This window comes from Triturus cristatus, chromosome 11 (assembly GCF_964204655.1).
Source record: "Triturus cristatus chromosome 11, aTriCri1.1, whole genome shotgun sequence".
NCBI lineage: Eukaryota > Metazoa > Chordata > Amphibia > Caudata > Salamandridae > Triturus > Triturus cristatus.
Window position 1 is genome coordinate 132,730,960 of NC_140594.1, and position 23,461 is coordinate 132,754,420.

General features: G+C 48.9%; 1 protein-coding gene across 2 annotated transcripts in view; it reads left to right on the forward strand.

Moving 5' to 3' along the window:
* Nucleotides 1-23,461, forward strand: part of PXN (paxillin) — a 339,773-nt gene that overhangs the window by 184,013 nt on the left and 132,299 nt on the right. For both annotated transcript variants that reach the window (XM_085634086.1, XM_085634087.1), the window contains exons 3-4: nt 15,969-16,069; nt 16,183-16,322. In XM_085634086.1, coding sequence (XP_085490212.1) covers nt 15,969-16,069; nt 16,183-16,322 — 241 coding nt within the window. The remainder of the gene's footprint in view (nt 1-15,968; nt 16,070-16,182; nt 16,323-23,461) is intronic.

Here is a 23,461-nt window from a genome sequence, read left to right on the forward strand (position 1 = left end):
CAACCAACAGCTCACTCTACTAGAAAGAATGGAGCAATGCTAGCCTTTATGGCCAATGTACCCATTTACTCCATTTGTGCAGCAGCAACATGGGCGTCGCCACACACCTATACAAAACATTATTGTGTGGATATACAAATGAATAAATAAGCTCAAATTGGACAAAAGGTGCTTCAACACCTGTTCACAAGGCTTTCCTTTCACCACAGCCTCCCAAGCATGAGAGAAACCGCTACATAATCTAATGCACAGCATGTGAATCCAGAAAAGGATTCACGCTGCAAAACTAAATGGTTACCTACCAATAGTAGTAGTTTTGCAGCTTGAAGAATTTTCTGGATTCACATGCGACCCACCTGGCCTCCCCTATAAGGAAAACAAATGGGTGGGAAGCACAGGAGTTCATCAGTTATTATATAACCATCTCAAGGATTACACACCAGAATAAAAACAGGAAAAAAGAATCCGAAGATGGCTCCCACGCACTTCGACCTCCAGGATATCGTCTGACGTCACACAGGGGACGTACCTGGCACCAAATGTTGGTCGACAGCGACCAAAACAAGAAAACAATAACCTAAAATAAACAAGGACAATTCCGGACCCAACCACTAGATTGCAGAATAATGCACAGCATGTGAGTCCAGAAAATTCTTCAAGCTGCAAAACTACTCCTACTGGTAAGTAACTATTTGGTTACAGGTAAGTAACTTATTTTCTTACCTTCTTAGCGGGTTCAGTCCTATTCGGGAAGCAGTTGATGCTGATGAACCCAGGTAGCCGGGGACAGGGACCGGGGACAAGGAACCAACAGAACCAGGAGCGAGGTGCACTTGGAAGCCCCCCACTAAATTCCCCGCTACCCGGTTGCGCCATTAGCATCCTGGCTGCTTCTGCAGCTCCGGGACAGTCTCCAGGACTGCACGTGAGAATGGGCTCAAATCTGCTCTAGTCTGCAATGGTCAGTCCTCTGACTTTGCTATCAACCTTGCTTGGTCTTCTGCTTTCCAGCAGGGTAATTTTTACGATAAGTCAAAGCAGAAGTTCTGCAAAAAATGGTGGGGGGACTGCGATAAAATTATTAGCATTTGACTGTACAATTCCTCCAATCACTGGTTAGTACACAGTATACATCACCTCTTCATCAGAACATTCTGGGACCTGGCAAGACTCCCTCTGAAGAAAATGGTCCTGCTGGAAGAAGAATCTTGATTTCTGAGTCAGAAGGACTCCATGACCCCTGGCACTCTCAGACTGGGTCAAGTGTTTTGCCTCATGTGTTTACCTCATGTTTGCCTCATGTTTACCTGCTTCAGGGACACAAAAAGCAGATAGACTCATGACTCCAAGAGGGACCAGCTAACTAAAGAGGACTTGACTCTGCAGATGACCTAAGTATAGACTGCACTGATATCCAGAAGCTTGACCTGAGGATCTAAGGGCTACAGGTGTGACCAGAAGAAGCTTTCGAAGTAGTTTGAGACTACATTGGAAGGTAAAACATTTGACCCGGACAACCCGCTTGGTGTATCTGACCTCCATTCTTTCGGGATCGACCTGAAATTAGGCCTAGATCTCACTGCAAACTGTTGTTCTTACACATTGCTTGATGTTTTCTAGGGACCTTTTGCCTGAAAACCTTAAAAATCCAGATCTCCAGTTCCCCTTAACCGATGTTGATGACTTTAATGACTTCTTGGTCATTAATCTTCCTCTATTTTTCTAAATTGGTTTGGGAAGTTTGTTTTGTGTTCTTTACTTTGAAATTGTTGGTACTGATTGAACTTAGCACACACTTCTATGGGCATTGCCTGTTGCTTGCGCCATAGCCACGAGGGGTTGAGCAGAGATTCTGTCAGGACTGTGTTTTGAATTAATCAGAGTGGGTTTGTGTTAGGGGTGCCACCTCTGCCATGGTAACAGGTATGTCTATTCTGTCATACAATAATTGTAATTCTTGTTTTCTGTTGAAACAAGATAAGCCCCCAGTTCATGGAAGCAGGATCTCTGAAACATTACTTCAAGTGCAAAGACGAGAACAGATTGTGTTTTGCTCACATTTCGTCGAAGAATTCAGTGTTCATAGTAAAGTCCAGCTTCATAATGTTGTGAAGTAATTAAATTTCTGCTATTAACTTTGTATTCATATATATGAGTGCACTCTTGATGCCTAACCATTAGTTAGTTTGCACCGCTTTTCTTTACGGAAGCTGTCAGACAGGCGCGGCTGGTGCAGGTACGAGGGGCGGGAGGGAAATTAGACATACGGCAGGATAGGGAAAATTAAATAAATAAAACCACTTACCTTGCGCTCCGATGCCTCAGCTAGTCGGCAATGCGGCGAGCGCAAGGTAAGTGGTTTTATTTATTTATTTTCCATATCCCGTCGTATGTCGACAACACAACACCCGCCTCTCCCCCTTCCTCCCCCCCCCTCCCACCCACTACCCTGCCCCACCGATCTTAACTGTACCGTCTGTGCCTGCTCTCAGAATACATTTTTTAACATTGTGATTGGTGACAACATTGAGTTGTTTAGTTGTCTAAATGTTTGTGTAAACCTAGTACATTAGTGACTGAAGGGTACAGTAGCTGTTAAGCAGTGGCACTCAAAAAAATGTCCTACCCTTTAAGTAGTAAGAGATGTAAGACCTGTTCATTAAATTGGTTTGTAATGTTTTCTGGGGTTTAGAGTGACCCCATTTGTCTTCGAGGTTTCCTGCCAAATAAATGTAATTCGTTTTTTGCCTGAATGGCTACCAGGGCTGTTGAGAGAAGTAATTTGGTTATTAGCTGTGGAACCTGCTGTTTAATTTGCTAACCAGTTTCCAAAATTAACTTTTCTATGCCTGTGCGACCCTTGCTTTTTGCCCTTGTAGCCGCTCTTCCTTTTTTGCTATTTAACCGTTTCTTCTCATGGTTCTTCAAAACCTCTCCTCCGAGTGCGCAATTCTGTCTACGATATCTGTCATTCCAAGGTTTATCTCATTAGCCTCCCTTGTTCATCCGATTTGCCTTCTGTTAATAGCCTTCTCTAAATTACTTTCCCTCAATCGTGGTAATCTCATGCACTGAATTAAATAGAAAATAGATACTAACATATCCCAAGAGGCCTAGCTGAAGTAATAACCCTTTTACAGAAACCCACTTGTCTGACATAAAGTGCTCTAAAGGTACTTGTTTGGGGGAAGGTACTCTTGAGCCAGGGTCAGAGTTTGACTGGAACAGAACGGGTATGATCAGTTAGCAAATGAAGGCAAACCAGAGAGAAAGCTGAAAAGTAAGACCAGAGTATGGTGGCCTGTGTAACTACACCTTTGTAACTGTGATTAAAGCACCAGTCACTACCACCAGTGAAATCAATTAATCATCCTCCCTTCTCCACTGAGGAGCTAAAGTCCAGACTCTTCCAGCACATCTTTTTGATACACGCTAGAATGGATATCGACCTTCTGAAATGAACCCCGCCACAACCCACCAGTCACCCCTGCAGCCTCTCACTAGGCAGCCACCTTCGGCCCATGTGGCACCTGTCTGCAACCCTGCATCACTACTAAACTACCTTAAGACTTGTAAATTGGTATTTTGTCCGACATCTTCCCTTCCACTTCCCTCCTTATGTTGTGTTCCACTTTCCTCTGTTCTCCTTCCTTCAGTCACCCCCTCACTTTTGTACACACACACACTCCCAACTACACTCCTCCTTTTTCCAATATATAGCTCTAGCAGTTCTTGGCTTCCTATCTTTTTAAGTCTGCAAATATGGAATATACAAATTCACATATACACCTTCCTCCTGTGGGAGACCTTGGTGATCTCATCGTGTGAAGCACTTTATAGAACAGGTTACCTTTGTTTGAACTTACTTTTTGTAAATTATTCTTAGGGCCTGATTTTAGGCCTGGTGTTTCACAAGATCTTTTGATTTTAATAAAATTATATATACATCATAATAGTGGCGTTCAGCCAACTTTCTTCATCAATTGGCATGCAAGAGTGTCATTTGCATTTTTGTTCTGCTCACCACGGCACACATCACGGGGCACAGGGTCATCCCACTTATCCATTGACTTTCCTCTCTGAGTGACGGCATTTTGTTCTTGCACAATGTGTTCTTACACACATAAAGAAGTTCCCTTGAACAGTTTTATTAAAAGCACACCTAAATTTTGACAAAGCCAAAAGTTGGCAGCCAATGCTGGGCTTATTTGCTTCGTCAGTGCTTGTTTTTCTTACATCTCATTGTTGAAGTATGTATTAATAGCATAAAAGGCAACAGTGGAAATAGGGTGACAACAGGCAAAACATTCTGAACTAGTAGGACAGTTTTGCAAAGTCTGTTATGCAGGGGCATACCATGTCAGCTGAGTCACAGTATCCATGACAGAGAAGCAGCCAGGATGGAGAAGGGCACAGTAAACAATTTAAGGCTGCCATGATGGAGAAGGCATAAAGTGAATAATTTGAAGTGTCCTTGATGGAGAGTGTTATAAAGTACGTCTTAAAGCAGACCTAATGGAGAGAGAGAGAGAGACAGTAAATATCTAGAAGAAGCCTTGATGGAGAGGGCACAGGTTAAATCCTGAAGCAAACCTGATGAAGAGGGATACAGTGAGCATCTAGGAGTAGACAGGGTGGAGAGTGATATAGTAGTCGTCTGTATGAAAGCCGACGGGGGTGGAGGGTTGTCCAGTGCCATCACAAAACCGATATGGTAGAGTGTAGCAATGTAAAGAACTTGAAAGAGGAATGATGAAGGGTTGATCAGTTAGCGTCCTCGACCAGACAGTGTTGAAACATCATCTATTTGTATATTAGCAAGTATGAAGCGGTGCTATAAAGTGATAAAAGAAAAAGCTACTTTTTTGCATTGCTATATTTAAAACAAACTTAATAAGCTAAACGTTAAGCCCACATATGTAGTGAAACTGCATTAACCAGATAGGCACAAAGTGAAATAATCTTTGTTATACATAAAAACAAATCAAGTTGGATGTCTCCCTCAGAATCACAGATGCAAATTCTAGAGAGCTACAGATTTGTCATGTGAGTTGAGTACATCTTCTGTTTGTATGACACATGGGCCTAGTGTGGAACAGCATTAGGTTTTAAGCAGTGGGCATCTTAAGTTAGGGGAAACCCCCAGGAGCTAGTCAGAGTAACAAGGGCACTCTTTTTCAGTGTCAGCACACAACTTCTGACCAGTTGAATCCCGTACTCAAGGGAACCAACATCTGCGCGGAGGCAAAACCCCTCTTAGTAGTCCTTCATGATGCTTTATTTCTGGTGATCACATGCGGTATGACAACAGCTGTGCTGTCCAGCCAGACCTACAATGTTTGAATAGAGGGTGCATTGGGTACCTTTTCTTATCTTCCTCTAGCCCCTCTACCTAACTCTGCCTATGGCCACATTATAACAAAAAGTGAAAGACCAGCACAGAATTTGCAGTGAGATGGTCAGTGGTGGGAAAAACAAAACCTTGTTATTCTGCTGAGAATTCACCCAGAACCCTCATTTTGTAGTAACAAAAACTGGGGCTTTTACCATTAAAGATTATGCTTTCTATATTCCATTGCTAACACTTGAGTGATGTCTGCAGTAGATGTGGAACCTTTGATGACATTAGTCTCTGTATTCAAATGCTCATACTTTAGCGGTTTCCTCAGAGGACTCAGTACTATTATTGCCTGGGCTGTTTTGCAGATGCTTGCCTTTCGTACCCAAGAGTAAACCTGATAGTATGACCAACAGTGGGTAGGTATCCAAATAGTTGTTTTGGGGCAGTAACTTCAGTAGATGTGATACTATTACAGGTCAGCGAGCTGTTTTTTGCTGTTCATATTTTGTGATGTGTCAATAGTATGATAAGCACTTTTAAGTCCTTTGACTTCTAATGCCTGCTGTGTAGCAGTTTATGGCAAATGATGCAGAAGTGCTACAGTTAGTAAACTGCTATAGTTAGTTTAATGCTTGTTTCATAAAGTTACTCCTCGGTAAGCCTGCTACCACATGGGACAGTGAGCTGTGTATGTAAGTGCTTATCTTACGGTGATCGCCACAGAATCTCTGAGCCCATAACAGGTAGCATGCTATGTATTTTGATGCTCGTTTCGTGGCTGTGTCCACAGACAGTGTAGTATCTTGTCAGATAATGTTCTGTGTATTTTAATGCTCTCTAATGGTGGCGCCACAGTAGGCGTGTTACCATGTTAGGCAGTGAGCTATATATTTGAATGCTTGTGCTGTCCTCCGAACTTGTTGGACCAGAACAGGTAGCGTGCTGTGCATATTCATGCTTCTTTCATGGTAGCATCCACAGAAAGCTAGAACCTTGTCAATAGTGAGTTCTGAATAGTAGTGTTTCATGTTGGCGCCATGCTGTAGGAGTTCTATCATGTTTGACAGTGAGTGCACACTTTCTGTACATTCTGTCCTCAGAAAGCCTGGTTTGCGTAAGGGAGAGGTTGCTCTGTATTCTGATTCTTCCTCTGTGGTGGATTCTGAAGTAGGAGTGGTCACAGGACAGAGATGGTTGTGCTTCCCAAAGTTCATATTGTTGTGGGTCATAAAAGAAAATAAATATTACACCCAGTGGACTGTTTGTTCTAATATTGTAGTGGTGTCTCCAGTAGGTGTGGAGTGGAGTGGAGATAGTGTTGCTGAGAATTTGGATGTCCACACTGTTACTACTGCCAATGATTGATGCACAGGTTTATGCTCTCCCACGCACCATTATGGATAGCTGCTTTGTGTTCTGGTGGTCAATCTCTTGCTTGGTCTACTAGGGTTACCGTTCAACATAGTGCTTTGCCTTTGGGTACTTGAGACTTGATAGAGTCTCAATTTATGACGGTTCCCGTATAAGTAGTGGTGTGTCGGTTTTGGTGTTTTTTCCGTGGAAATTATACAATGGTAGTGGAAGTCATACCATTTCAACTTTGGTCCTGTTATGCATTGTCCTGTTCGGTAATAATGTTTTAGGTCTCGCCTAGGCAGCGCGCATTCGTTGCTCTAGGAGATGACCTTTAGAAATTGGTCAGCTCTTTTCAAGCACTCGTGCTTGTGCTGGCATCCACCTTGTGGGAGCAGGCAGCGGCGCGCAGGGGCCATCTGTTTTCAGTTAGCATGGCCGCACGCGCATGCTCCTCCACTGCCTGTCTCACCCTCACTCTCCCTTGTCAACTTGTTGATTTCTGCCAATTACTGTGCTTCCAATTCATTTCCGGACTTCTTATTCAGAACTCCGCCCTCTTTCCCCACACTGATATGTTGTTGCTGCTGAATAATGTACATTTACAAGCAGTGAATCTGTTTCCCTTCACAATTCATATCTTCCCCGAGATGGTTTTAGTTACTCAGAAGGGAAGGCGTCTGCGTTTCAAAACACCCAGACATTTACGGGGTTGTGTTTGCAGCCAGAAATGCAGTTCCTGGTGGAAAACGCAGACCGCCTTTCCTGATTCTGCCCACTGGCCTTTCAGGATGGCTTTTCATTAGAACCCGTCGCCCTTCTTTGCATGTAAAAATCAAGGGCTGGGCTTCTGTGCACGTGAAAAAGCGTTTACTGTTGAAAGTGCATTTAAACGTTCTATTTTCCATACGGAGGATGAGAGCTGCCTCGTGCTTTTCAAACTACTGATTCTGGTTATAAATGCAACAGGGTAAAGGTAATTTCCGTTAATCAAAAAGGCATGTGGGTGTCCTCATTCATTCAGGTGGCTACTCGGCACCCACTGGCCAATAAACCCTTTCTCACGGCACAGGCGTTTTGAAGACTCCGTCGTGGCCTCAAGAGGTTCCCCCTTTTACACAGTCACAAAATGCACCCCACTGTGTCTCGTTGACCCCACTCAGTTTTTTTTTTTTAAATCAGAATTTTATTGTTTTCCAACAAATAAACATACAGCCCTGTGGGCACCATAATAAAGTGGCAAAAAAGTCAAGATGTGGAACAACTATTCACAATAAAAGCTCTAGCGACCTCCCATGTGGGACTGTTCACAGAAGTGCTCTACCAAATATCACGAAGGTGCAATACTAAGTCTCCTTCATTCTCCCACGTAGAGCCCAAGTGCTGGGCCTATCCGTCTCCACACATGGTCCAGGCCAGCACTGTGCTGCAACATAAAGAACTCCCCAACCCCACACCCACTCCTATTCCCTAACCATCCCAACAAGTTCCCCCACCCCTGCCACCCACCTAAGCATGCCTCCAGTCACTAATAGGGTCATAGTGGTAATCAGAGTCCCTGTACCACCTATCTGAACTCCTATGTCACGGGCCCCAACCTGTATCAGATCAGTAACACCAGGCTCCCGCCAGCTCCAGCTCACCCTATGTTCCCACAGAAGGGGATACCGCTCAGGAGGCCCCCGCTCCCTCCACCTCATCAAGTGCACTCTCGTCGTCCCCAATCGGATGTTTGGCCAATTCCAGAAGAGCCACCCATACCTGAGCCATTTCCAACGACTTTTCGTTCTCGCTACGACAGGCCATACCTAATCTATAATTCCCTTCACTTTCTGCCCATTTCAGCAGCTCCCTATGCCAGCGCGCTAGAGCTGGACCCTGCCTCGCCAGTGAGAAGTGAGTTCCCTTTTGGCCAGGACCAGCCCCAGATCAATGAACTTGCTGTTAATCTTAGTCTTGGTAGTGTGTGGGAACCAGTGCAACATGCATACCCCTGGCGTCATGGCCACCTCCCTCTCTGTCACATTGGTCAAAACAGTCGTCACCTCCCGCCAGTAGTCTCCCAACAGTGGACAGGCCCAAAACATGTGGAAGAAGCTCGCCCCTTCCTGAGTGCAACGAGGGCAAGTAGCAGACACCCCAAAATATTCACTAATCTTGTGGGGCATAAGGTAGGCCCTATGTAGGACATAGAATTGGATGAGCTGAAAGTGCGCATTAAGAGAGCTTTTCCACGCTCTTTCCACAATTTCCTCCCAGGCTTTTTCCGCAATGGGCTCTCCCAAATCGGCCTCCCACTTGATCCTCAACACCGTCAAGGGGGGACGCATATCCCTAATGATCCGCCTATAGAGGCAAGTTACCGCTTTGAAAGTTCCTGCCGCCATCACTATATACTGACAGGCGAGTGACGTAGCAGGCTCTGCCAAACCCTATCGCCGATGCCTTCTAATAGCCGCCGTCAGGGCCGCATGTAAGAGAAAGTCCCCCCGTTCCCTGAGATCATTTAAAAGGGAGGAGGTTACCATCTTTGTATAGATCACCCACTGCGGTTACTCCCGCCTCCTCCCAGACCAACAATTGGCTCCAATCACCCCGTGAGGCAACACCTCGCACATTCTCAGCGCGTAAGGTATCCCAATGTGTGTTCGTCTAGCCAGATGTGCCCAGCAGCGCCGCACCACGCGTAAGGCCGGCGGCAAAAAGACATCCCGCAGCGGCACTCAACAGTACCCCGGACAAGTGGCGCCAGCTCGGCTCCGACTCCCCCATATCCTCAGGTCTTCGAATATGGCCAGCCACCCATTTCGTTAACCAGTGGAACTGTGCGGCATGATAGTAAGCCTCTAGGTCCGGCAACGCAAATCCTCCCTCTGCCCTGGGCCTCTGCATAGTAGTCAGGGCGACTCTCCTTCTCCCAGTCCCCCACAGAAAACCCGTGATGAAAGTACTAAGCTGGACAAAGAACTTACCGAGGTCCAGAGGGGGAGCATCCCAAAATAGTAGAGAAATCTGGGTAGTATGACCATCTTCACCAAGGCAATACTACCTGCAACTGATAGCGGAAGAGTCCCCCAAAAATCAAAACCGGCCTGAGCACCGCTCGCCCCAGATTGCCCTCCAACAGGTCATCCGGAGCATGGTAGATCCTAGTGCCCAAATATGGTAAACACCTACGTTCCCATGGCACGTCCTTTGCCCTCTGCTGCACTATCCTGTCCGGTCTAATGGGAAACAAGCACGACTTAGCCCAATATACCCTGAGACCTGCCACCCTCCCCAAGGTCTCCAACTAACCTCTCGCTCCACATAGAGCACCCTCAGCATCCGGCAGAAATATGAGAAGATCATCCGCATATAATGCTATATGTTGCATTTGACCCCCTACCAAGAGTCCAGAGTAATACTGGCCTGTCCGGGCGTGCGCTGCCAAAGGCTCCATCGCCAGAGCAAACAATAAAGGGGACAACGGGCACCCCTGTCTCGTCCCCCTAACTACCGTACAGGCTGCAGACACCATCCCCCTTGTCTTCACCCTGGCAGTAGATGCGCTATACAACAACGCCGTCCACCGTACAAATTGTTCGCCCAAGCCAGATTCCCGCAACACATTAAAAAGGTAGGACCACTCCAGGCTATCTAAGGCCTTTTCAATATCGACTGCAAAAATACAGGCCTCTTCCTTATCATAGGTGCCGGACTCCAAAATATGCATGAGCCTGCGGATATTTATCGCGGTGTTGCGGGATGGTATGAACCCAGCTTGATCCTTATGGACCAGTGTCGTCATATGGGGGAGCAAACGACCGGCCAGTATGCGGCTCAAGATATTATAATCTAAATTAAGCATCTCGAGGGGCCTATACGGGGATCGATCCCACAATGGTTTACCCGGCTTAAGGAGGGGAACTATGAGAGCCTCTCATTTAGTGGCAGGGAGGACGCCCTCATGCCTCGCTCTGTTGTAAAGGGCCACCAAGCAGGGCACTAGTAGATCAGCGTAGGCAGCGTAAAACTCCACTGGAAGCCCATCCGTACCCGGCGTTTTGTTTCTGGCCATATGTTTTATGGCGCTGCGCACCTCACCCGCCTCAATGTTCCGCCCAAGAACTTCAGCATCCCCGGGCTTGAGTTGAGGTAGTCCCGCACTTGACAGAAACTCTACATCCCCTGGAACCCCAGGACTCAGTTTGCTTCGATATAACTCAGTATAGTACCGTAAGAAATGATAATTAATGCCCTTTTGAGTATAAATCACCTCATCGTTCTGACCTCTCAATTCCAAGATCGCCGTGCCTCTACGCGCCGGATTGGCCAGCCAGGCCAAGAGTGCACCAGCCGTATCGCGCTCCACTTGCGCCTTATCTGTGTAGGCTTTATATTTGAAGCAACGCAGCCTCTCGAGCTGGACCGCCAGTTCCTCCCGAGCTTCGAGTAGCCCCTTCTGCCGATCCGGGCGCTCTGGACGCTCCCTCTCGGAGTCATGCTTCTTCTGCTCTGCCTTAAGGACATCTTGAAGCAACACTTTGCGCACTCCCACCACCTCACTCGGGCTTCGCCCCCTAACTACTTACTTAAAGGCGTCCCATTCAACCATCAGAGAAGACGCCATATTGGCGTTAACACTAAAGTATTCTTCAATGACCGACCCAATAGTAGCACGGAACACCGGATCCTCCAATGCATCAGGCCTAAGTCGCCAAGTGGGGATGGCAGGGCGGTCCCGCACCCAGTGCAGTATTGACAGCAAAGGGTTATGATCAGACGATGTTCTGGCCAAGTATTCACTGTGCACCTCCGATCCCCCCCCGCCCCCCCCCACTCCCCCCCCCCCCCCCCACCCCCCTGCCGGAACGTCCGGGGAACTGAGGATCAAGTCCAACCGAACATGCAGGTCATGTAGGGAGGAGAAGTAGGAATAGTCCCAGTCAGATGGGTGATGGGCCCTCCAGGTATCAGTCAGCCCCCATTGCTGTTGCCAGTCCAGCCGCCTTGCAGCCAGTCTGTGAACCTGGGAGTCCACAAGGTGAGGGTGGGATTGGTCCAAAGCAACGTCAGTAATACAGTTGAAGTCACCCCCCAAAAGCACTGAGCCAGTCAACAAGGGTGCCAATGTCCCTGAAAGAAGTGCAAAAAAGGAAGCCTGGTCCGTATTAGGAGCATATATACTGCCCAAGACGATGCCTCCCATCCAAGTGCCCCGTCACTACAACATATCTACCATCGGAGTCAATGACCTATCCCGTACACTGGAACGGCACCCCTACCCTAATCCAGACTAACGCGCCCCGTGCAAAGGCCGAATATGTGGTACAGTACACCTGCCCTCGCCATCTTCGCTGTAAGGCCAGACCCTCCTGCTTATTTAAGTGTGTTTCCTGTAATAGTGCTGTCTGCACCCCTCTTTGCCTAAGGTATGCATGGATCTTGTGACGAGTGATAGTGTGCATCCCCCTAATGTTCCATGACAGGCACTTAATGCCTACGGTGGTACCCATGGTGTGGTCAGACGAATACTGTTCGCCACCTCAACCCGCTCGGCATGCTTGGTCCCACCCACTCCCCCCCCACCCCCGCGTACCCCAACTCCCACTCCCCAGGATAGGTACCCTTGAACTAGCCCCCATCCAAACTGATAAACAAAACAGCAACCTCGCTCAAACAAGGGTAGTGAGACGTACGCCGACCCTATGGAACCCAAAGCCCCCCCCCTGCTCATCGCCATTATAAACAATAGCATCTGCATGGGGGCCCCCATCTATGGTGAGCAAGTGACACCATCACCCCGCACCCCGCTAGGAAGAAACCCTTCAGAAATCAGTCCTGAGCAACGCTGCGAGTGGATCTCCCCACTCCACCAATGTCTAGCTCAGCCAAACAGGTCCACCGTCTGCGGAGTAACCTCTGGAAGCTCAGTCTCAGAGTCGCCAGCTGGAGAAGACCCAGGACCCCCCAACACTCGGGCAGGAGAAACAGAAGTCAGGCTAGTTCCACTCTGGCTGATCGCCGCCACCGCCTGTACCGCTCTGTCCCTCTCAAGGCCACTCTCCGGCAACGTGAGGGCCCTCACTGGGCTCGCAGCTCCAGGAGACCGTCTCTCCGCATTGCTCGCTGCCGAACTCCTCCTTGAGCTCGGCTGTCGTGTCTCTAGCCACTGCCACACGGCCTGCGGAGTGGTAAAAAAAAGCATGCCGGCTGTGTCCACCACCCGCAAGCGTGCCGGGAAGAGCATGGCATACAGAATATGTAGTTGATGCAGCTTCCGCTTGAGAGCCACGAAGGAGGCGCGCTGCCTCTGAACTTCCCTAGTATAATCTGGAAAGAGCATCACCCTGGAGTTTTCAATTTGCAGGTGCTGCTTCTCCCGGGCTTGTTGGAGAAGATGGTCCCTGTCGCGATAATGTAGAAGCTGTGCCACCAGTGGCCTTTGGGCTGCTCCTGGCTTAGGAGGTCTAGCTGGGACCCTGTGGGCTCTCTTAAGGGCAAAGAATAGAGACAGTCCCTCCGGGGCAACCTCTGACCTGAGCCATCCCTCCAAGTACCGGACAGCATCGTCCCCCTCCACAAGTTCTGGAACCCCCACTATGCAGAGGTTATTTCTGCGAGAGCGCACTTCGCTGTCCTCCGCCATCAGTTCCAAAATTCGGACCCTGTCCTCCATCTGCCTCAAGGAGTGCTGTAGGCTGGTCATTGTATCCGGCACCTCCTCCAATGTCTTCTCGGTCGCCTTGACCCTCTCCTTGAGTTTCTTGTGATCGTCCTCAAGTAGGGCAATGTCCACCCCAATGGTGTCTATTTTAGTTTCGAGGGTGTCCCGCGACGCAGTGATGGCCTGCATTATGTCGGCCAGGGTGGGGCCCCCTGGAGCTTCTGTGTTGGAGCCCCGTGCCCCCACATCCTCATCCCCAGATTGACGTCCCCTGTCCTCCTCCTGTAGGGCCGCGAACCCCTTTTTCTTCACCACTCGACCCATCTCATCCGGCTCCTTAGTGTCACACAATAACTCCCCAGGCGCAGGATAGTACCTTCAGCAGCAGCGCCGCAGGGTCAGGTCCGACGTGTCCAGCCCGGTAGGACCAGCAGAGTAACCCCCGGCCAAGGGTCAACAGTCGGGGCCGCAGCATCCAGGTGTGAATACAAGCAGGTCAGCGGTTTCTAGTTCCCAGCCCATGCTCCGCCCTGGTTTCAAGTAATAGGGCTGGAGAATGGCAGCACCGTCTAGGCAGAGCAATACAGGGGGCAAACACCCCTCCGGAGAACCTCCCGACTCACCAACAACGCCTCAGGCCACTCTCAATGCAGCAATGGTGCCCAGAAGCCCCACCGTCACACGCAGCCCCAACCGACACAGGCGCGTTCCAGGGTCTGCCCGCTATGCGGCCGTCAACCCTGCCCACTATGCGGCCGTCAACCCTGCCCACTATGCGGCCGTCACCTTGCGGAATCTCCACGCGTTCCAAGGTACCAGTAGATAGGCCAGTCAATCCAGGAGCAGGCCCGCACCCCTCCACACCGCGCCGTGCAGGCAGCACCTCCATTCAGCCCTCTCGCTCTCTCATGTCTATATGGCACAGTACCTTCAGGGCAGGGCAACCTGCAACTGGGGCAAGTAACCGATCCAGCCACAGGCAAAGCCAGGTACCTGTCGCCAAGGTCCAGCAAGGCCGCAACAACACAATGCAGGCTCCACTTCAGGGCCGCCACCGACCACCACGACAGCGGGGGGGGGGGGGGGGGGACAAAACAGCCCCCTCTGCGCCGCAGGCTCGCCTTGGCCGTCACAGGCCCTCACAGCGGCGTCACAAACAAGTCGCGGCCGCCATCTTGATCGCCACGGCCGGCCCCGTTCTCTGGCCGCGAAATCGGCCGTATCTTCACTCGTCGCGCCGCTTATGGCATCAAGGGGGTTAAGGGCCCCCCCAGTGCATCAGGATCAGTGTGAACGGAGGGAGGCCATGGAGGAGCTCCGAGGTCCCCTTCCTACTACATCGGTGTCAAGCCACGCCCCCTCTTGACCCCACTCAGTTGTCCTTTGTCCCCCCCCAATTGTTGGCGCCTAGCGTCACGAGCCACAGACTCTGCCCCCAACCACTGCACTTAATGCGGCTTCCTTCCTTGTTTTGGTGAAATTGACTGCAACAGTTCCTTTAAGTCCCCCCCCCCCCCCCCCCCCACACTTACACTTCTGCTCCAGATGTTACGATTGTAACGTTGCGGACTTTGGGCGTTCAGGGAGATCTCGCATCTGTGGAGCAACAGCCAAAATACAGGAACGGAGCCAGATGGCGTGACAATGACCCAGCGTTGCCCCCCGGTGCCCCACCATTGCCTCCGGGATACAACTGGCCATAAACCAGCAATATATTTGTGGCCACATGAAAGCACCGAGCTCCTTGACACTGGCACACAATGAGGGAAGTTGAGCTCCAAGACAGGGGAAAAAAACCACTATAGCCCACCCACGTTTCTCCACACCCTCCGTCAACACACTTTTCCCACCCCACAACCATTCAAACGACCCCTCCTACTTGCCACGATCTTCAGACTCCTCACCCTACCCCTATATCATCCTCACCCAGCCACCAACTCTAATATCTTGCCGCAGTCCAGGTCCCAACCCAACACCCTCCCACCAGCGCCACATTCACCAACCCAACCACCATCCTGCAAACATCCAGCTCTACACCATCCAAGATGCGAATGTTATTCTGCACCAGCTTCATCCGTGCTTCAAAATCAGCTGCCACCCTGAATTATCCATGATATTATCCCCACTCCAACCCACCAACCATCAACTCCCACAAACACCTTGCTATAAATTGTGCCCGTTATTAAAACATGTGTAATGAATGTGTGCCGTGACAGCGCCGAGCATTGATGCGAAGATAAGCTACAGTGTCCAACTAGGTATGATTGGTTGTGGCGGATAATTAAAACACATTTATTGCAAGGACAACGTTTGTAAAAAGAATAAATAAATGGAATTATACCACACATGCAGAATAATGAATTATATGTGTAGAAAGGAACATAAGATGTTGGCAGTAATCATGAAACAAGCATTGGCATAGCCAATAGGTCTCGCTTTTCGGACCTTATAAGTATTTAGTTATGCAGCACAATATCCTTGGTGCAAAAACATCAACTGTTGCATGGCTAAACACTTATAAGGTCCCAAAGGCAAGACCTATTGGCTAAGCCATTGCTTGTTTTCTGTTTACCGTCTTCCCTCTTGTGCTCCAATTTATTAATTGCCTGTTATTCCTTTTGACAGCCCAACCACTACAGCTCCAGTGCCAAAATCATCTCTGTGGCTCCCAAAGAGAGCATCAGCTCTCCTCCCCCTCGTGGATGTGACGAGGAGCACGTCTACAGGTGAGTCTATTTTCAAGAGTTTGTCAAATGTTTCTCTGAGTGCCCTATGAAGTTTTGTGGGTTTAAAATCCTCACATTTCCCTACGTGACCGGTTTTTTTCTTTTAATTCCAGTTTCCCCAACAAACAGAGATCGGCTGAGCCATCTCCGACAATGTTGAGTTCATCACTGGGCAGTAATTTGTCAGAACTGGATCGCTTGCTCTTGGAGCTGAATGCGGTGCAGCAGTCTCCAGTCAGCAACAGTATTTCGGGTAAGTAGGGTATTGCAGTCTGCCGTTATTTCAAAAGTATGGGGAAGTAAATGGGAAATAAGTAATTGAAGAGTGAATGTAGGCTGGGGTTGGTGAAGATGAGTGATGAGGCTAAGTGAGCACCAGTGGCAGGAGTGAGGCAAAACAGAAAGATGGCAGATAGATGAACCGAAACGTATTCAAAGAGAGATCTGGGGATCCTCAAGGGCTGATGACCTAGATATGAGGTAGGGCAAGAAGAGACTGTTTAGTATTGGAAGGAAGCAAAAGGGAGAGCGAGGCTGATGCATTAATGGGTGGAGTAGGAGAAGGAAGAAATTCACATTGACTGTACTGGGACAGGATGCGGTCAGAAATAAGGAAAGGAAGAATGTGAGACTGGAAGAGCCAGCATTAGAAGAAGCATTGGCAAATCCAATACGTCTTGCCTTTGGGACCTATTGGCTTTACCAATGGTTTTTGGCGATGCAGTACAGCATCAGTTAAAAGCATTTCTTGCTGATGCTGTGGAACAAGACCAAAAGGAAATAGAAAGAAAAAAAAGCATGATGATGCAACTTAACTAGGGTACCCCACTATTTCACACACTCAGTGAACACATCCACAACTGTGGCACACAGCTGTCAGTCATCCAATTGTAGCTGCCTGCAAACTGGCTTAAATGAGGTGGCACTAGCATTCTCTTGCTGTTTCGTACAAGGTCACTCTTCTCCTTTTGTACACATCTGTCCTTGACAAAACGGTCACTCATTTCCCTTTGTGCATGTCTATCCTTCACAATGTCATTCCCATTATGCATTTCAGCATCCTCCAGTTCATACTTCATACCTTCCCCTCCTCACGCTTTAACACAACAACTCTACCCACATTCCATATGCGATTATCCTCTAGTTTCACCGCATTCCTAAACAGTTTAACAACTTTCTAAGGTTCTGAAAATTTCGAGGACTTGACCAACCCCATTGGAATTTGATTCTAATCCAGTCTCCCACAGCAACTTTGGTTGGTTTAACAGCATGTCTAAAATCATTCTTTATATTGTTATTGTTGTTATTGTTATTTTGGATTTATATCGCGCCCAATCACCTACAGGTCTCTAGGCGCGCGGAAATCGATGGTAACTGACAATAAACTAGGCAAACACAGAATGAAAGGCACTTTTTTGATCTAGTTTACACCCAAGGTTCTTTTAAACAGCAATGTTTTTAGCATCCTTCTAAATCGCAGGAGATTCCCCTCCCTGCGCATCACCTCAGGCAGCGTGTTCCATAGCTGAGGGACTAATACTGAGAAGGCTCTTCCTCCCTTAGTTACAAGTTTGTAACGGGGGCAGACCAGAAGCTGAGAATCTGAGGATCTAAGTGTTCTCACTGGGCTGTACACCTCTAGACGATCAGTGATGTAGGCTGGTGCCTGACCATAGATAGCCTTATGAACTGTGCATACGTTTTTGAATTCCACTCTCTTTAATGGGGAGCCAATGCAAGCTGTGTAGCAGGGGAGAGGCCTTAGTTCTCCTTGGGAGTCTAAAAATTAGGCGTGCAGCATCATTCATCACGACCTGCAATCTGTTAGTGAGAGTTTTAGGTAGGCCAAGGTAGAGAGCGTTTCCGTAGTCTATCCTTGAGATGACGGTTGCTGCTACAATTGAGCGCATCATTGATTGGGAGAGGACAGGGGTTAACTTTCGTAACTGTCGGATGATATTTGTACAGCTACCCACCACAGATTAAATTTGACTGGCCATTGACAAGTCGCAATCCAGTTTGATCCCCAAGCTCTTTACGTTCCTACTTGGTTTTGGAGCAGGGCCCAACTCCGCTGGCCAATAGAGGTCACTCCAGGGTGAGGCGGTGGATGGAATCACCAATACCTCGGTCTTATCTGGATTGATCTTTAATAGATTTCCAGTCATCCATTGTACAGTGTACCTCAATATGTTCTGAGCGTTGAGTTGTGCGGTCCTTGAGTTATCGATACTCAGCAACAGCTGAGTATCGTCCGCGTAGTTGAAGACTCTACAGCCCCTGCTGGCCAGTGATGCAATCAAAGGTTGTAGGTAGAGATTAAATAACAGCGGGGACAGGGCAGAGCCCTGTGGCACCCCACATTCTAAGGTCCCCACCTCAGATGTTTGATCCCCCAGTTGTATCCTTTGTGTTCTTCCCAAAAGGAAGGATTGCAACCACTTAAAGGCCAGCCCAAGCTTGTCTTGCTGCTTCTCCTTCCATTCATCTGAATTACTCACAGTGCACTGATTTACATGATTAATCCAGGATGGACACATTAGAGAGTTGGGCTTCCTGCCTCTAAAGAGCTCAAACAGCACTTTTCCTGTGACGGAATGTGGAGTTAAGCGATCAATCTGAAGCTTGGAATTTCTTCCCTGCAGTCTTCCCTCCACTTTAGCAATGTGTATAGCTTCCTTCTGGACTATATCAAACCTTTCCACAACCCATTGGATTCTGGATGGTATCGAGCATTCTTTGTCTCAACTCTTTGAGTAATCCATATGACTGGCCACTTAAACAAGTCGATCAATACCAGCACATAATATTGACCCTGCCTGTTTGTGACTGGACCCAAAATGTCCAGAGCTACTTGCTCCCATGGTTCTTCAGGTTGTTTCCTCTCAATCATGGGTTATGTTGGGGGGTGTGTGGTCACGCAAGATGCCAGAGAGACTGCGCCTCTAAGAGGCTTTCGGCCAATCCTGCAATATCCTCCATAATCCAGCCTAAGGGACATCGAATTGCCGTCTACATGAGGCGTACACCTCGGCACTACTATCATGCCCTGAATTTTTTCCCCGGTGAGCTGTGGTGGAGCCTTTGGAACCGGTAATGGGCGGCGGCTGCCGATGGGCTTGGGGACTTTTGTTGGAGGCTCTGAGGGCGGCTGGGTTGAGATCGTCCAGATTTCCCCTTCCCCTGGTGTGAACGGTATTTCTGGAGCTTGAGGCCTATTGTGCTGCCGGTGGTGCAGGAGGCCTGCATCCTTCAGTGGCTGAGCCGGTCAGTGGGAGGGAGACAGCGTGGTGCCAACCGGCACTCCCTCTGAGGCCCCGCTGTCCTGCTAATACTCCTGCCTGCATGAAGTGGCCACCTTCGCGTCTGCTCCTCTGGATTTGGCTGCACTGGACTGGCAGCGTGGGGACCTCAATGACATGAGGAGGAGAGGTGGCCTACCGGGGCTGAGGCCGGAGACTGAACTAGAGTTGCTGGCGCCCGCGTAGGAGCCTGCGGGGTGTCTGGGGCAGAAAGTGACATCTGCAGAGTCTGGCTCCGGGGGCTACTGTGATGAGTACTGGCAGGTGAGAGACTCTAGAGGTCTACACAGACCAGGGCTGAGCAGTGGCCCGCAGGGATCCTGTATAAGGGTTTGGGCCTGGATTGCCCACCCCTGGCTCTCCTGATCGCGACAAGGGGGGTGAATGAAGACATGGCAGGCGCTTGGCATAAGGAAGATTCTTTGAGGGGCGACTCAATGGTGATTATAGGACCTTGGTGTATAGGTAATGAGTCATCCTACCACCTTAGTACCCATAAGCCCAGGACCGACTAGCTATAGTGTCTCACTTGCTCTCCTTCTCACTCATGTTGAAACAAATGATTAGACACCCTAGAACACAGCACTCCCAGATCTCTCAGGAACCGCGGTGACAAGACACACCCTTTTGCTCGCACTCTTGTAATTGTCCACAATAAGATCTGACAGACACACAAAACAGTTTAAAATATTTATTTTAACTAACGTGCGGTATACGTGCCACAACAAGCAAGAAGATGCATACTACAAATACAGTCAGCATAGCAGCTAGTTCATTAATCATGAAGGGGGATGTCATGGAAAGACAATAGCGCCTAACCTCCCTCGCCTTGCTACAAAGTAGTATTATTATATATTAGAAGATCTCTGGGCTTTGTCAGCAGACCCCATACCTTAGCCTGTAGATGGTAGATCTACATCATAGGTGCGGTCTCGCTCTCCTCCCTGGAAATGTCCCTCTCCAATTGTGTCCCATCTATTTGTGTAGCCCCATAAAACCAGAGTACATTGTCCAAACAACAACTGCATTGGTATGTTTTGTCTAGGTGCTAATGTCTGGCCAGAACAAAATAACAAGGGGCATTGTTGTTCGACCTTGCACATAATGTTCACTCAAAATCCCAGGAACATGCAGAGAATGAACACAGCGATGAGTTCTCAAGTGAAAATAGCTATAGAAATGATTGCGAAAAATAAAGACATGTAGTAATGTGTGCAAAGCAGCAGGCAAGCTGCAGCGTGCTCATGCTAAGTTAGTGAAGACGACAATGTCCCTATGTGCCACGTGACACATGGAATGGGGGGGAGGGGCGGGATCTCTACCCTTCCCGGGAGAGTGCCAAGCCATTGATGACAGGCGCTCTGGGAAGAGAGATGTGGAATTTGGGGCTTTTAAATGGGTGGCGCCTCTTGCACCCGGAGGGCCGAGAGTATACATGTCACTCTCTAACCCATAATACTCATAGCCAGTTGGACCATTTCTTGATGGGTTGGTTGGATCACTCCACTGTGAAACATATGGTCTGGTTCCTGTACGATCATGCCCTGACTCTGATAGGACTGGACTGGGGTGGGAGGCTGGATGGGTGCAGAACATAGCGTATGCCCTCTGACTTGTTGGCAAATCCCACGTGCAGCGTGGACTTGCCGACTGTCATAGAAACTTACACTAGTAACAACTGGAGGACGTTGGACAATTGATTGGGACGCTCTCAAGGCAGTCATGCGGGGTAATGTATTAGCACTATCTGTGGAGTGTGTAGAAGACTTATAGCAGATTAAAAAGCCCAGGAGGATCGATTGGCAAACCTTCAGAAAACAGGAGGTATTCACAGCTGAGGTGTGCGCAGGTGAGCTGGCGGCTCATATGAAGGAGTGCTCCCTGTGAGACTCTGTGGACAAAACAGGTCTAAGAACCTGCTGGCAGTTGCTACACCGAGAGGGTGACACATCAGGTAAACTCCTGGCATAGATTCTTAGGCGAGAAACGGAGATACCCATTGTATCCATGCAGGGCGCGTAGGGTCACTTACGCTCCCGGCGCCAGGGTAGCCTGGCGACACTACTGGACCACTTTAAATTAGTTTGTAGTGCTGGCCCACCAGTTATTGACGGTAGAACGGAAGACTTGCTGACGAGAGTGGGACTCCCAAGGCTACAGAGGTTATCCGGGACCTGGTCCACAAGGACCAGTGTGGTTTTATGCAGGCACGCATACCACACACAACCTTCGTATATTGACACATGTGCTCCATGATGCCATAGATGGGGAGGGCATAAGGCCCTGATTTCACTGGAGCATGAAAAGGCATTTGATACAGTGGAATAGGCCTTTTTTAATGGCGGTGTTGAGGGGCATGGGATTTAGTCCTAATTTCTGTGCCTGGATTAGATTGTTGTTCACCGAACCCTCAATACGCATAATGGCGAGGGAGAACTCTCAAAGCCCTGGTTGTTAGGGAGGGGCTTTATGCAGGGCTGTCCCCTCTCGCTCCTATTATTCGCCTTGGCGATCAAGCCCCTTGCGTTACTGATGCTCACGGAGCTAGCACCCTGGGGCATCCGGGTAGGGAACAGCCACCATGTAGTCTCGCTGTATGCGAATGATCTGGTGTATGTACATTCGCTTGGAGAGTTAATCCCACTATTGATGAGACATCTGGGTTATTTTGGTAAAATCTCACGGTTCAAACTTAATGTCCGCAAATCGTTAGTGGGTTGATTTGAAGACAACCACACCAGCTGTGGTACTCCGGTTGGAATTGGAAGGTTTTTGGCATTTGGGGATCTGGGTCACATACACGTAGGACCAAAACCAGTGTCAGAATGTGGACAGGGTGCTGACTGGCTTTGAGAATTCCATTGGCTTTTGGAACCAGCTTCCTCTGTCTGTAATAGGCAGGGCAGCAATTGCAAACATGGTCTTCCTTCCATGATGCCTATATCTTGTACAAAACTCTGTTTCCACTGACGGATCGGTTTTTTTGTTGGTTGGATAGCCTGTTGGTGACACTTCTGTGGGCGGGTGGGTGCAGCAGGGTGGCGCTTGCCACACTGAAATGGGACATGGAGGACGGGGTTTGGCAGTCCCGGATGCACAATTTTACTATTCTGCAGCCCACCTACTACACGCGCCCTGCTAGCTCACTGAGTGGGATAACTGGAGGACGGAGTTTTGGAGGCGGGGCGGGTCGCACCCTGTCCCAGTTGCTGATGTGGGGAGGGCAGACGGGTGGGATCGGCATTCCCGAATCCCATACCTGGTCACCGACACGGCGTGGATATGGGAAAAAGTGGTCCAGAAAGTAATTTGCATGGCTCCCTTCAGAAGGGAATTAAAGCTATAGGATCTGGTGCTCTTCAGAAGCATTGACTCCACCATGTCTATGGAACAATGGCGGGAGGGCGGATGTCTTGAGGTGGGTGACCTTTACCCAGGGGACACCTTGAAATCCTTCCAAGATGTACGGGACTCCGAAGGGGTAGGCCTGTTTCATTTTCACTATGCCAAACTGGAGTGTGTTGCAAAAGACCTCTTGGTGGACCTCTTGGTGGACTTCCTGGCAGCCCCTCGACCATCGGAGGTCCTTCATGGCCTCATTGGGTGGGGAGAGGGGCGCCATCTGATTGCCCATTTTTATAAAGCTCTTATGACTGATATGCAACCTCGACAGAACCCTGCGCAGAGAGCTTGGGAGAGAGACATAGGAGCGCAGAGCTCTGATATGGACTGGGCAACTGCATTGAACCTTATTCGTACTGTGTCCTGTAACAAACAGTTTAAACTCTTGTATTTCTATTTTCTACATCATACAAAATAGACCCCGCGAGCGTCACTGCTTGTCCGCGTTGTGGGTGGTTGGAGACACTTTTCTACATTTAGCTTGGGAGTGTGCTCTGGTTCAGGCATACTAGACACTTGTGGTAACCCACATAAGAGCGGCTACGGGAATTGATGTTCCACTGACACCACTTGCCTGTCTCCTGGGAGAAGTAGTGTCCTAGGGGTCGCAAGAGCCCCCATAGATTTGTCCAGCTGGCCTTAATACTAGCAAAAAGGCGGGTGGCCATCAGGTGGATGGGGATGAAGG